The sequence below is a fragment of the Cetorhinus maximus genome, chromosome 10, assembly GCF_964194155.1.
Source record: "Cetorhinus maximus chromosome 10, sCetMax3.hap1.1, whole genome shotgun sequence".
Lineage (NCBI taxonomy): Eukaryota > Metazoa > Chordata > Chondrichthyes > Lamniformes > Cetorhinidae > Cetorhinus > Cetorhinus maximus.
The window spans coordinates 14,961,476-14,975,496 of NC_135888.1; the positions used below are offsets into that span (position 1 = coordinate 14,961,476).

General features: G+C 40.6%; 1 protein-coding gene across 1 annotated transcript in view; it reads right to left on the reverse strand.

The window, feature by feature from the left end:
* nup188 (nucleoporin 188) overlaps positions 1-14,021 on the reverse strand; it is an 87,718-nt gene that overhangs the window by 24,509 nt on the left and 49,188 nt on the right. Inside the window, exons 26-34 of the mRNA XM_078550005.1 lie at positions 13,536-13,625; positions 13,238-13,354; positions 12,952-13,121; positions 9,411-9,480; positions 8,616-8,683; positions 6,361-6,556; positions 4,271-4,348; positions 3,982-4,067; positions 2,546-2,691 (exon numbers count right to left, since the gene is read on the reverse strand). Coding sequence (XP_078406131.1) covers positions 2,546-2,691; positions 3,982-4,067; positions 4,271-4,348; positions 6,361-6,556; positions 8,616-8,683; positions 9,411-9,480; positions 12,952-13,121; positions 13,238-13,354; positions 13,536-13,625 — 1,021 coding nt within the window. The remainder of the gene's footprint in view (positions 1-2,545; positions 2,692-3,981; positions 4,068-4,270; positions 4,349-6,360; positions 6,557-8,615; positions 8,684-9,410; positions 9,481-12,951; positions 13,122-13,237; positions 13,355-13,535; positions 13,626-14,021) is intronic.

A 14,021-nucleotide genomic window follows, 5' to 3' on the forward strand; every position in this document is an offset into this window, starting at 1 on the left:
GGTGGTTAGTTATTCGCCACAGGATTCCTAGCCTCTGACCTGCTCTTGTAGCCACAGTATTTATATGGCTCGTCCAGATCAGTTTCCGGTCAATGATAACCCCCCTCCACCCAGGATGTTGATAGCGGGGGATTCAGCAATGGTAATGCCAATGAATGTCAAGGGCGATGGTTGGATTCTCTCTTGTTAGAGATGGTCATTGCCTGGCACTTGTGTGGCGCAAATGTTCACAGCCTTGGTGTCATATTTGAGCGAGTTGAGCTTCTAACTACATATCCACGCCATCGTTTAAGGCCGCCTATTTCCAACTCCGTAATATCAACGCATTCTGCCCCTGCCTCAGCTGTTCTGCTCCAAAATCCTCATCCATACCTTTGTTACCACTAGATCTGACTATTCCAACACATGCCTAGCTAGCCTCCCACATTCTACCCAACTAAATTGAGGTCATCCAAAGCACCTCTGCCCAGGTCCTAACTCACACCAAATCCCTGTGCTTGCTGACCACAACCAGCTCCCTGTTAAGCAAGGATTGTATTTTAAAATTCTCATCCTTGTTTCCAAATCCCTTCTTGGCCTCGCCCCTCCCTATCTCTAATCTGCTCCAACCCCACAACCCTCCAAGATATCTATGCTCTTTTAATTCTGGCCTCCTAAGCATCCCTGATTTTAATTGTTCCATCATTGGTGGCCATGCCTTCAGATGCCTGGGCTCTAAGCTCTAGAATTGTCTCCCTAAACTTCAATCTCATTTCCCTCCTTTAAAGCACACCTTAAAACCTACTGCTTTGGCCAAGCTTTTGGTCATCTGGCCTTATATTGGCATATGGGGTTCAATGCCATATCTTGTTTTAAATTGCTCCCATGAAACACCTTGGGATGTTTTATTACGTTAGAGGTGCTATACAAATACAAGTTGTCGTTGTAAAGTGTCACTTGCTTATCTGGCTCATATTCATAAAACAGCAACAAATCACATTTCTGCTCTGGTGTAGTTAGAATTTTTAAACTTTCCTCACGACAATGTTTTGATTGCTACAAAAGCAAATTATTGTAGATGCTGAAAACCTGAAATTAAAAAGAAAATGTTGGAAATGTTCAGCAGGTCTGGCATCACCTGTGGAGAGAAAAACGGAGGCAATGATTCTGGTCTGTGACCTTTCATTAGAAGTTTAGATGCAAAGTCACAGGGCTGAAACATTAACTCTGTTTTTCTCTCCACAGGTGCTGCCAGATCTACTGAGGGTTTCCAGCATTTTCTGTTTTTATTTCAGAATTCCAGCATCTGCAATATTTTGCTTTTATTGTTCATTTCACAAACTCATTTTTAGCATTCTAATTCAATGCATCAATTACATTTTTTTTATTCGTATTACTGGAGAAGCAGTCATAATTTGATGTTGAGGTTAACAATCTATTCAACGGCTTCAACTGAGGCAATGTGAATGGTTATGATAGCACCAGGAATGGATCTCTCAGGGCAGAAGTTCAGTATGTGGGTGATGGTCTTACTTGGATGGCCAGTCACAATTTGAGCTGTTCCTCATGTTCTACTTGCAGAGCAAATGCCAGCATCTTCCCTGGCCTGTCCTCAAGCAGTTGAGGGCTGTCCAGATTTTCTGTGGAAGGTTGAAAGCTGGGATTTCACCACTCAGGTCAGTTACCAGGTTGCAGGCTGGTGATGTTTGAAGTCAACCAGAAGGTGTGCCATCAAGAGGTGGGGCTATCATCAGTTTGTAGGGTGTGGAATGTGTTCAAATAGGGACTACAGGATTACAAGTATAAGCTATTGCTACTCACCAGAATAAAGGTAAAGTAAGGCCTTTCCTTGAAATAAATTGGAGTAATTGACCAAATAGCACATTACCCAAACCTTGACCACTTTCCATTCCAAAGCAGCCCGTAATTCTCTATTTTTCAACAAGTACTGTTGCAACTGTCTGCAAATTACATGTTTTTGGATTTGCTCCAGGTCTCCCTAGAGGATACATTATACCCCTACTGACAGGATGAACAGCCAATGCTACTCATCAATTATCAAATGAATGAGCATGGAGCACATCATCTCTCTCTCCAGTACTTGGCTCGCATCTTTTAAGTTGCCTGTTATTAAAACTCACTGGATTTTTGATGTGCCTAGCAAAGAAGACCGGTAAAATAACTTTGATTAGGACCATGAACCGTCAGAAGAGAAAGTGTGGGTTCCCAAGAAGGGGGGTGGGGGGGCGGGGTGCAAATCAGTAATCATAACCATGCTTACACAGTAAGACCCATTATGCCTTCTGCTCTGCCAGCCCCTAAAGTTGTCCCTCTGTTATCTTCATCCATATAGCTCTTCCTACGAACATTCACACTAGCTCAGCTTTAGATGTGTATAGTCCTTTTCCAGGTGAGGCCAATTCCATTATCTTTTAAGGGTGCTGATCTTTAGTCACTGGGCATATTATCATTTCCCATGGCAATCAAAATCTCAAACACTGTTTTAAAGTAACATAGGATACAACCTCTGGAAGAAAATCATTTAAAAAGGAAATGGCAGTCTCACCTTGTAGTCGTTTGATCTGAAGAGTAGTTATGATAGCTGAAAATATTTTTGCCTTTGTCTTCTCCATGAAGTACTGGTTACTCTGTGACAGGCTCTCTAGAATTTGGTCCAAGGGATCCAAGATTTTAGAAACTTGAACAATGATGCTGAAAGGAAAAAAAAAGTTGAAAAATCAGCATGCTGTGCTCTGCTATTAATTCATTATGGAACATATGCTCTTTACTTTAAAAAATTATCAACTACAAAACCAGAGCAATATCCAGAACAATGCTGACTCATATGCTCTTGGATCTATAACTGGGAAGCAGAAATAATTGTCTACTTTGAGCATATTCAATAGACATCATACATTGTATTTTTACCTCAATTTTAACGTTTTCTAGTAAATAGCAAGCAAAATAAAAGCAAAAGGTAGAATTTTGCATATGTTACAACAGAAACCCACAATACATGTTCAAAGATGCAAAAGATATTCATTAGTCAAATGGGTCAGTGATTGTCATGAACACTTTAATCGCAAAGTGGTTCATCTTCAAGGTCTTCGGACATTCTGGAAGAATGTGTGCTTTAAAACACTGTCCCTTCAAGAGTTAACGCAGGACTCTGATTGCTGTCCCTGGAAAAATCATCCTTTTAAAGGGTAATTAAGTAGTTGAAAAACAACTGTCAACCTCTTGACCCAAGTGAACTGTGTACAAAGGGGGTCACATGGGGTTTTATGGCTCTGAAAAAAAACATGCCTGGAAGACTGTTTTAGAAGTGGGTTTTGACTTTGCTTTGAGAAGGACCAACTGCTTGAGAAAGAAGACAACAGCCTTTTGAGTCCAGAGCCAGTCCACAGCCAGAAGTTATTTTTATAATGTTTCTGAGATGCTCTACATGCTGGAATAGAGTATACCATGAGTCTCCTGAAAAGCAGTGCCAGAGCCATTGATGGTTCCTCGGATCAGTGATGACAGACCAACCATATAACCCGGACGCCATTTCAAGAACTCCACCATCTGTCCTTTGCCTTTGAATCATTAGATGCTCCATTTCTATTTTTATTTCCTTTTTTTTGTGTGAGCGCATATGTGAGTAAGAGCGAGACACAAACAGACAGGCTTAGGGTATCCCGAAAGAGTAATTAGTATAATTTCATATCCCATACTGTATGTTGATAAGCTTTGCGTTACTTGACAAGGCTGGTTTTATAATAAACTAATAAGTTTGTTGTTTATCGAAAGAAGCCTGGCTAATGTCTCTTTTATTCTGGGTGCCAGTAGTGGAGGTAAACAATTGGCCACGTTGGTGAGTAACTTAAATTTTAAATTAATGGTACAACCTGAGGAGTAGTAGGGTTAGATCAACTGCGCACTCCTCCCATCCCGGTCGTAACATGATCAATACCCAAACAGGTTATTCTTTATCTTTAGCTGAATCTCCTCACTTCTTACCTTTTCCACTGTTTCAACAGGATTAGAAGTAGTGTTGCCAGCATAGATCCCATTCGCAGACAGGAAGCAGATGAAGGCACCAACAGCTATCAAAAAGAAAGACAATTTTAAAGCGAGAGAGTCTAGTATAAAGGGCAGACTGGAAATCAACTTGCACACTGTCAACAAATGTCAGTCTAAAACTGCTCATCAGAAAATGTATGAGAGGTTTCTGTATGCTGTACATCTGCCAATCCTAACAATATAGCTAAGACTGAATTTGATTGCAATTATAAACAAAGAAACTCACCAAAACTTTGGTTCCCTCCAGGACATCTTGTAGTAACTGCAGCCGTAGTGAACAATCACCTAGATGCATCACCTCCACCTAGTGAATAAAATAACTAAGAGTAAAGCTCAATTATTTGGCTGCAGACATGCTATTTCACAAAACAGTGATTCACTGCACCTGCCCTTTAGCCACAATATTAACAAAACTTCCCAGATTGGGCCGAGAAGGTCAGGGGCTTAAAAATTTTAAAGTGGGGAACACAACCCCCAATCTGCTACATAGCCACCTGCTGCCATTTTCACATAATTGAGAAATGCAACAGCAAAAAGGTGGAAGCTGCTGGCTCAAGGTGGTAAGTACTTTTATGCAGCACTCCTTGTGGGCCAAGTGGAGCAGCGCTTCCCGAGGGCCCTAAAGGAAGCCTCCGTTGATCACAACCTCTCTAATCCCTGCTATCTAGTCTCCTTTCCCCTACCAACCTCTCTCACCTTCCCTGTCAATTGCCACTTGCTTCCACACCCTTCCCCCCCCCCCACTACTAAATCCCATTTTCTCTTTTCCTCACTCCTGATTGCTGGAGCCCAAGGGTTCCCCTTCCTGCAGCCTCCTCAATTTGAATGGCTACTGGGCAGGAAATGGAAGAAAAAAATTATAATGAGGCCCTGCCAGATTTTCCCCTCACTATCATGCTCCCTGTAAGTCAAATTCAAACAAGGATTGATCTAATTTTTCTTTGAAAATGGGGAGTTTAATCATGGTCACCAGGACATACTGTATTTTACTGGAGCTGGAGCTCATGGGGACAGTGGAGTGGTGGTTATGCTAATAGGTAGCAACCTAAAGATTTCAGGTTCATATTCCATAAATTGCATTCAATAAATATGGTCCATTTGCGGACTAGCACCCAAAAGTTATCATGTTGTGCAATTGTAGTAAAAATCCTGAGATGACATCTGGTCTGGCCTACTTATGCACCCCAGTCCCACACTATATGGTTGACTCAATGTTCTCAGGGCTATAAATACTGCCTTTCCCATTTTGCCCACATCCTAAGAAAGATAGGTCGTGCCTGACGAACACAACTGAATTCTTTGAAGAGGTGACTAAGGTAGTGGAATGTTTATGGCTGTTACTTCATATGGACTTTCAGAAAGCATTTGATAAAGTCTCTCATAAAACATTGTTAATTGAAGTTGACGCTGATGGAAAAGGTGGTAAATGATTTACCTGGTTAGGAAATGGTATAGAAGGTGACAGAGTAGGGATAGTGGGGCAGGTTGTAACTAGTGGTGTCCCATAAGGATCTGTGTTGAGGCCTCAATGGTTCATCATCTTTATTAATGACTTAGATAATGGGATAGAAATCCACATATCCATGTCTGCTGATGACACAAAGATGGCATTGTAAGCAATGTAGAAGCTTAAAATTGTGAAGACATATTAATAGATTAAGTGAATGGGCAAAAGTATGGCAAATGGATTTCAATTAAAGCAAATGAGAGGTTGTCCACTTTTGACCTACAAAGGATAGGACAGAGTACTTTCTAAATGCTTTGAGACACTTAAGTCACTTAAGGCCCATTAAGGCACTTGATAGTGCTTATATAAATGCAAGACTTTTATTCCTCATATAAAACAAGAACCTACGATGCTTTTAATCTCCACTACAGGCACACTGAGATACAAGGCAGTAGGCAGGAGCATTTAGCATGGGTTCCAATTATATTTGCTGTCACTCACCACCATAAACAGGATTGACAGTTTTGTGTGTTTTTAATTTTGGTGTCCATTTTGTACAAATACTGCATCAGATACTACCTCAACATCAGCAGACGGGCTACAACACTGTAAGACTACTGTCTGCATAATACAAGGTGATGCCTTAACTTGTGTGGCGAGAATCAGGCAAAGCAGGGAAATTGGGAAAGTCATCCAGATTCTGAACAGCTGCAATCAGTTGGATTTAACTAGATGGCCCAGATGTGTCACTTCATTAGCATCTATCACTATAACAGTTACTGAAGCTAGATCTGAGCCAAAGTGTCTTTGAAAGTTAAACTTCCTGTAAGATGCTAATACTCAGAAAACCAATGATATTTTATCCTTACGTAGCTGGTAGCCAGAACGAGAACCATTCTCCACGCAGAGACTACCATCTGGAACTCTAGAAATGTGGAGGCCCCCTCCGTTTCTGTCTCCATCATATGGGTGACAAGAGATTTGATATATTCAGACCAATATTCGTACCGCTTCTTATCAAAGAACATCTTCAGTGTGTGCTTTAGGGATTGGTCCAGAGAACCCCTGACAGACAAAATAAAATGAATCAAACATTATCTACACATAGTCAGCATTTCTTAATTTATGCTTGGCTCAACTCAGCTCATAGAGGGCTGGACCAATACTTTTGCACCATTGTAAGGCAAAGTAGTGGGATTTGCCAATCAAAAGAAAAATAGTCAAAAGACAAGACTAAGTTGGTATTGTGAACCCGGTACAAGCGCCTGGCATAATTGTAAGAATTATCAAGGATGGGATTTTTTGTTTTAAAACCACAGATTTAATTTACTTACTGCACAGGATAAATCAAGAATAAATTTGTAGTTGCACAGATTAGGAAAACAAAAGAAAATGCTGTTCCTCATTCAGCCCACCCATTTAAAAACAAAATAAACATCACCCAAAATAATTATGTCCTTCTCTTAACACACAAGATGCAAGCATCTCAGGGAAGCTACGACCGTTATGGGAAGAACATCTTATGTGTAAATCCATAAACTAAAACTCCCATAAGTTTGGAGTTATACAGCACACAGAGTTTCCTCAGCCACAAACCAAAGGATAAGTTTCAAGAATTTGACTGGATGAAAAATGTAAAAACTGCAATTACCATATGTGCACCAGGACATCCAATATATTAAAATGAATAGCAATTTACTGGCACATTTTATCACTGCGTATTATATAGCTAATAAAACATATTTATCTTCAACCAAAATTCACCTTTGACCTACTGTTGCAAGTAAAGCAGATCTCCAACACTGTTCATAAGCCCCCATAACTCTGTTCCAATCTAACCAAAGAGGAATCCTATCAGCTGAATGTTTTTACTTTCCAGACATTCCAACAACTGACTTGAACAAACTAAACTGAACTTATATGTACCACAGTGAAGCTGCTGTAGCAGTCTAACAACAATGATAACTTGTATTTATATAGCACTTATAATTAATAAAGTGTCCAAAGATGCTTCGCAGGAACATTGTCAAACAAATCTGGACAACAAGCCACCTGGGAAATATTAGGGCAGATGACCAAAAACTTAAAGGAGGAAAGTGAGGTGCAGAGGTTTAAGGAGGAAATTATGGAGTTTAGGGCTTTGGCAGCTGAAGGCACAGTTGCCAATGGTAGAGCGGTTAAAATGGCAAATGCTCCTAACTCCAGATTTGGAGGACAGTAGAGTTACAAGAGATTACAGAAATAGGGAGGGGTAAGGCCATGGAGGAATTTGAAAACAAGGATGAGGAATCTGAAAACAAGGATGAAGAATTTTAAAATCAGGATCCAACATAGGATCAGTGAGCACAGTCCATTTTCTTTTATTCTTTCACAGGATTTGGGCATCACTGGCTAGGCTGGCATTTTTATTGCCCATCCCTAATTGCCCTTGAGAAAGTGGTGGTAAGCCACCTTGTTGAACTGCTGCAGTCCACATGATGTAGGTACACCCACAGAGCTGTTAGGTAGGGAGTTCCAGGATTTTGGCCCAGCGACAGTGAAGGAACAGCAATAGTTCCAAGTCAGGTGTGTGGCTTGGAGAGGAACCTGGAGGTGATGGTGTTCCCACGTCCTTCTAGGCGGTAGAGGTCACGAGTTTGGAACGTGCTGTCAGAAGGAGACCTGATGAGTTGCTGCAGTGCATCTTCTAGATAGTACACACTGCTGCCACCGTGCATTGGTGGTGGAGGGAGTGATTGCTGAACATGGTGGGTGGGGTGCCAGTCAAGCAGGCTGCTTTGTCCTGGATGGTGCCCAGCTTGTTGAGTGTTGTTGGAGCTGGACTCATCCAGGCAAGTAGAGGGTATTCCAGCACAATCCTGACTTGTGCCTTGTAGATGAAGTAGATTTTGTGCAACTAACGCAGAAATGGACAAAACGCTCAATTTAGAAGGACACAAGGGAAGCACAGACAGAAATGCCACCAAGTTTTAATTCACTTAAGCCAATGGAATTTGTTGGTCATGGGTATTTCAATATCAAGGTGGAATCCACCAGTACTTGTTATTATAGGAATAGCTTATGGTTTAATAAATAACACTTAACAAACAAACTGCTGCTGCTTCTGAATCCTTAAGAGTTGTACCTGACAACGTAGTAAATTTCCAGGCAGATGATCTTCAGGGTGAAGGCACAGGTTTCCAGGACGCTCTTCTATAGAGGGAGAGCTAACATTAATTATGGCAGAGCTAACATTAATTATGGCAGAACTCATTAATACAGAATACACTGAACTGGCTGTGCATTGTTTACAAATATTAATTTACTTTAAAATACTGTGATAATGTTTGCTGCCACAGAAGATTTTGGAGACAGGAGGGGCGATGGAGAGAATGGCTGGTCATCAACACAAAAAGTGGAGAGAGAAACAGAGTTAACGTTTCAAGTCCATGTGATTCTTCTTCAGAGTGGTTCCTTCTGTTCTGAAGAAGGGTCATACGGACTCGAAACATTAACTCCGTTTCTCTCTCCACAGATGCTGTCAGACCTGCTGAGTTTTTCCAGCATTTTCTGTTTTTGTTTGAGATTTCCAGCATCCACAGTATTTTGCTTTTATACGCTGGTCATCATTTTGGTAGGAGGCAGCGAGAGCCTAAAAGGCTGGCCAGAAGACCTGAACATAATTTGCGTCAAAAGAAAAGCATTTCAAAGTTTGCAAAGACATGGACAGAGTCTTTGTGAAAAGTGTTTGATAAACACAATTAGGGATCTACAAAAATAACCTTTCAGCAGTGCTAATGGCCGGAAATTTGCAGTCAAAGCTTCCCTTTTGAAATGCTGAATGCTGAAGGCCTGAATAGAACCAAGAGGTACTCTTTGGGGAAGAAGAGGATAACCTATTGAAAATTAGGTTGTTAAAAAAAGTTTATAAAAGTCATACCTCTGTAATGTTAGAGGGTGCTGGCAGTTCTCCAAAAAGCACAGATGTCAAGTTTTCCCAGAATCGATCCCTGAAAAATAAAATCCATTGCACAAAATAGCTTGTAATCGCAAAGAAAATACTGTATTTTTCTGCAATAATATTTTGATAACAGAAAGTCTAATTAAGCCCATTCACCAGTGTAGTTGAGTTTCAGTATTTTAAGGCATCCTATACTGCTGTTTGCCTTGGTTAAAGGAGCAATCAAGTCTTTTGGTTTCTTTAAGTTGCCTCTACTCTCAACTCTTCAAGGTTCTTTAATAGTCAACAGATATTCTAACAGGATAAAATAAGCAGATAAGTGCTAGTCTAACAATGCCCACTGATTGGCCAACAATGAAGGGAACCTCCAATTCAGTTACAGCAGCTTAGCACTCTGAATTTAACAGCCATTTTCTTTTCTCAATCACCCACCACAAAATTTTGCAATGTGACATATCTGGTTTCCTCCCACAATATGTATGTGATCCCAATGTAACTTCTAAATTTATAGAATTCATTATAATTTAGGTGAACAGAGATGTTGAATATGGACTAAGCAGCTATTATGGACTAAACAAAACTCTCTTTCAGGTTGCTTATTTTTCTTTTGTGCCTATTGATTGCACATCTTTAATTTCAATTGAGGCAAATAAAACAAGAATTATTCTAAATTCTTTATTATTTTTATCTTCAGCATAGTTACACACTTCCATGTATTGCAGGATATGAGGAACAATCTTTGTTCTAATTCTATTCAGGTCCCCTTCCTAAGTTCTTCCTATATTTCGCTAATAACTGCATCGGTACTGTTTCCTGCCTTTGCTGACTGTGGGAATTTATTTAACTATGTTTCCACTTCTCAACCATCCTTGACCTGTATGCAGTCATCTCTTAATCCCCAACCTTTATTGACCATCTCTCTTGCCCTCTCTGGAAACAGGCTTTCCATGGACATCTACTCCAAGCCTAGAGGCCTCTCCAAAATGACCTGAATCGTGCTTCTTCCAATTTCCTTAAAGACTCCAATTTTTTTTCTCAACTTTTCAGTCCTCGTTGCAACTCTTCTGATGAAAGCATTTTCTCCATCAAAGCCTCTGAAATGTCCTGTTTACTCAACTAACATTTCCTTTAACAACTGATCACATCCCTGGCCATATTCAATATTTCCCAAGCATCTATTTTCACCTCTTGAATGTTTTCCTCACATATTCCCCACTGATCTCCATAACAGCCAGATTATCCTGCACTTCAATCATCTACAACCAAACTTCCACAACAGTACTTAATTGGCTGCGAAGTACCTTAGGCCGCCCTGATGTCATGACAGGTTCTAAATAAATGCAAGTTCTTTTTCTTTCAAATGTTTATTCCCTTCTCTCTGCATTTTCCAGACAGATTGGTTCTCTCTATAATACCCTTGTTCATTCTTTCACCATCCCCACATTTAGCTACCCTTCTGCTGGCAATTTTCCATGCAACCACAGCATGTTCAATTCACCACATCCTACACTCTTGCAAGAACTCCAAACATACCTTCCAGCACAGAAATTTGCATGTACTTGCACCAATTTAATAGAGTATTGCATTTATTGCTGAAGGTGAGTTTCCCTCTACGCAGAGGAGTGGGAGTGCAGATGAAGTGGTCACTCTGCCAAACACCTATGTGCTGTCCACAAATCTAACCCTGACCTCCCTTTTGATGTTGCCAACTCAAGTAACTCCCTTAAGGTCAGCACACTTGCAGTGCTATGGTGAGTTTTTTTTTCCAAGTTTTTTTCTAATTATTTCTAATATTTCAAAGACTTTTAACTGCTGTTGAGTTTGCATTGGACGAGTGTTAATTGTTCAGGTTTAATTTTAAACAACTTTTTAGGCATGCCTGATACAGCCTCCACTGTCAATCACCATTAACCTAGGTCCTACACCTGTGATTAACATCAGGAGTATCCTGGGATATATTTCTGGATAAGTTCTGGGCTTCAAGTCCAAGTCTCCAAAGCTAAGCTCAGTGTCTGAGACATTCTCTTGGAGGGGCCCGGGCAGCTCATTGCAGTTCCATTTGCAATTCCTCAGAAAATGAAGCAGTCATTCCCACATATGGCAAATCCTGGGCAACATCCAGGCTTGGACTGATAATTGACAAGCAGCAGTCATGCTACTAAAGTATCAGTCAATGATCATCTGCAGCAAAAGTGTCTAGCTGCCTTCCCTTGACATTCAGCAGCATTAGCATCGCCAAATACCATATCACTAACATTCTGGGAGTCACCATTAGCCAGGAACTTAACTGGACCAGCTGTATAAATATAGTGGCTGCAAGAATAGATCAGATGCTGGGTATTCTGTATGAGTGACTCATTTCCTAATTTACCAAAGCCTGTCCACCATCTTCAAGACCAGGCTGACCAACCATCCCAGATTTTATGGGACCCACAATTGATACGATTGTCCTGTCTCCCGCATTGTATGTTGCTGAGTTTTTCCCATATTTCAGGCATTTAAATTTTGTGCACGTGCAGAACACATCTGCATGTTTACACTACTCTCAGCTGTCCAATCGCCAGCAACCCTGCCTGCTCGTATGGTCCCCCACTCTAAAGTGTTCCTTAATTCGCCGCCACACCCCCAACCAACCACACCCAAGAGAGTTGATCACTCTGTTCAAGGCATAAATCATAAATGGAATACTCTCCACTTCCTTGATGGTGCAGCTCCAACTTAAAATAAAACAACTTGCTTGATCAGTAACCCATCCAGCTAACATTCACTCTCTCCAGCACTGGTGCAATGTGGCAGCGCAGTGTACCATCTACAAAACGCACTGCAACAACTTGCCAAGGCTTCTTCAAGTGCACCTCCCAAACCTGCAACTCTGTTAGCTAGAAGGGCAAGGGTAGTAGGCACATAGGAACACCACCGACAATGGAAAACATATCACCGTTCCTTCATTGTCATTGGGTCAAAATCCTGGAGCTCACTATTTAACAGAAAAAGGGGAGCAGCTTCACCACATGGATTGCAGCAGTTCCAGAAGGAGGCTCACCTCCACTTGCTCAAGGGCAACTGAGAATGGGCAATAAATGGTGGCCTTTGCAGCGACACCCACATCCCGTGATGAATTGAGAAACAGTACTCACCATCGATCATGGAGTACATTAGGTTCATTTGTAGTGGAAACTAGACAATCCTGCTTTCCTAGCTTAGAGAGGCTATCACAGTGTAACTCATGATTATTAATTGTATGATTACAGTAAAACGCCCCTTCTGTTTGCCAGGAGCTCATTTATAGCTAGCTATATAGTTAGACTGCAAATCTCAAATACAAGAACTATTTTCTTAGTCCTCGAGAAAATAATTAAATTGTGTCACAATCCTACAGCTGTCTAATCAAGGTAACTAATTCTGCATTCTGGGCCTTATTACTAAAATAAAACCAACAAAGCTGTTGTGGGGTCAAAATATAGATTATGGGCTACAAAAAGGCAAAAACACTTTATAATTTTTTTAAAAATGAACATACTTGGCTCGCAAAACGGTCATGGCACTGTCCCTGCGATCCTGCCACAGTGCATGCAAAAAAGCAATGGCAGCACGATGGATGAGAGGGGGACACCAATATTTTCCTTGTTGCTTGGAGTCAATAAATTCCAGTACCACCTGCAGACAGCTCCATTCCCCCAGGATAAACTCCTGTGAATACATGTCACAGAACCATCAGTTTAAAATTAAATTTGGTCAATGTGGCATTCAGCTTTTAGTTGCACTGAGGTGAGCCCTCCACTGACAGGTTAATTTTTATTTCTCACCTTTGACCCAACTGCATCATCTTTCACTTCCAGGTTCAGGAAGAGCTCAATCAAGCCAGGCTGCGTTTCCACAGCAACAGTTAAAAACTCCAGAATCATCACCTTAATCCGCATGTCCTGAAGCACAGAAAATGTTATTTGACATTTTAACAGCAGCTGGAGGAACTTATTTGCTTGCACAGTTATCTTTAAACTTCCCTTCAGAATTATAATTGAAATATACTGTATATTTGCTTTTATTCAAGTCAGTAGCATAGGGCATTGGCATTATCATCTTGCAAAATAAGAAAACAAGCACCTCTGTCTTGCTCTGCAGTCTATTAAGAAATGCATCACGTATTGCTGCAGCATCACTTCCAAGGCAGGCATACACTGACATTGGAGCCACCTGGAAAGTATAACATAAATGTTTCAATGCATATTTTTATAACCCTTCTCTACTGTACTATCATTAACTTATCCACCCCCCCAAGTAATGTCTTCTCACCATTTGCTCAGCTTTAGCTGGGATCATGGGATGTTCGGTTCAGACCCTTTCAAAAAAATTACTTATTTCGTCAGGCTTCTAAATCACAAGATTGAAGAAGTTCTTTTTCTTTCGTGCTACACCTCAATGGATTTCATTGTTTACTTTTAAGAGGGCATCCTTAATTTTTAACATTTTATAAGCATACTCTTTGTGGAGGAAATTTAATATTCTACATACGCTATATAATTACACTATGGTAAATGGTACACAAAGGCATGACAAGAATAAAAATGACTTAAAAAGATAAAAATGATA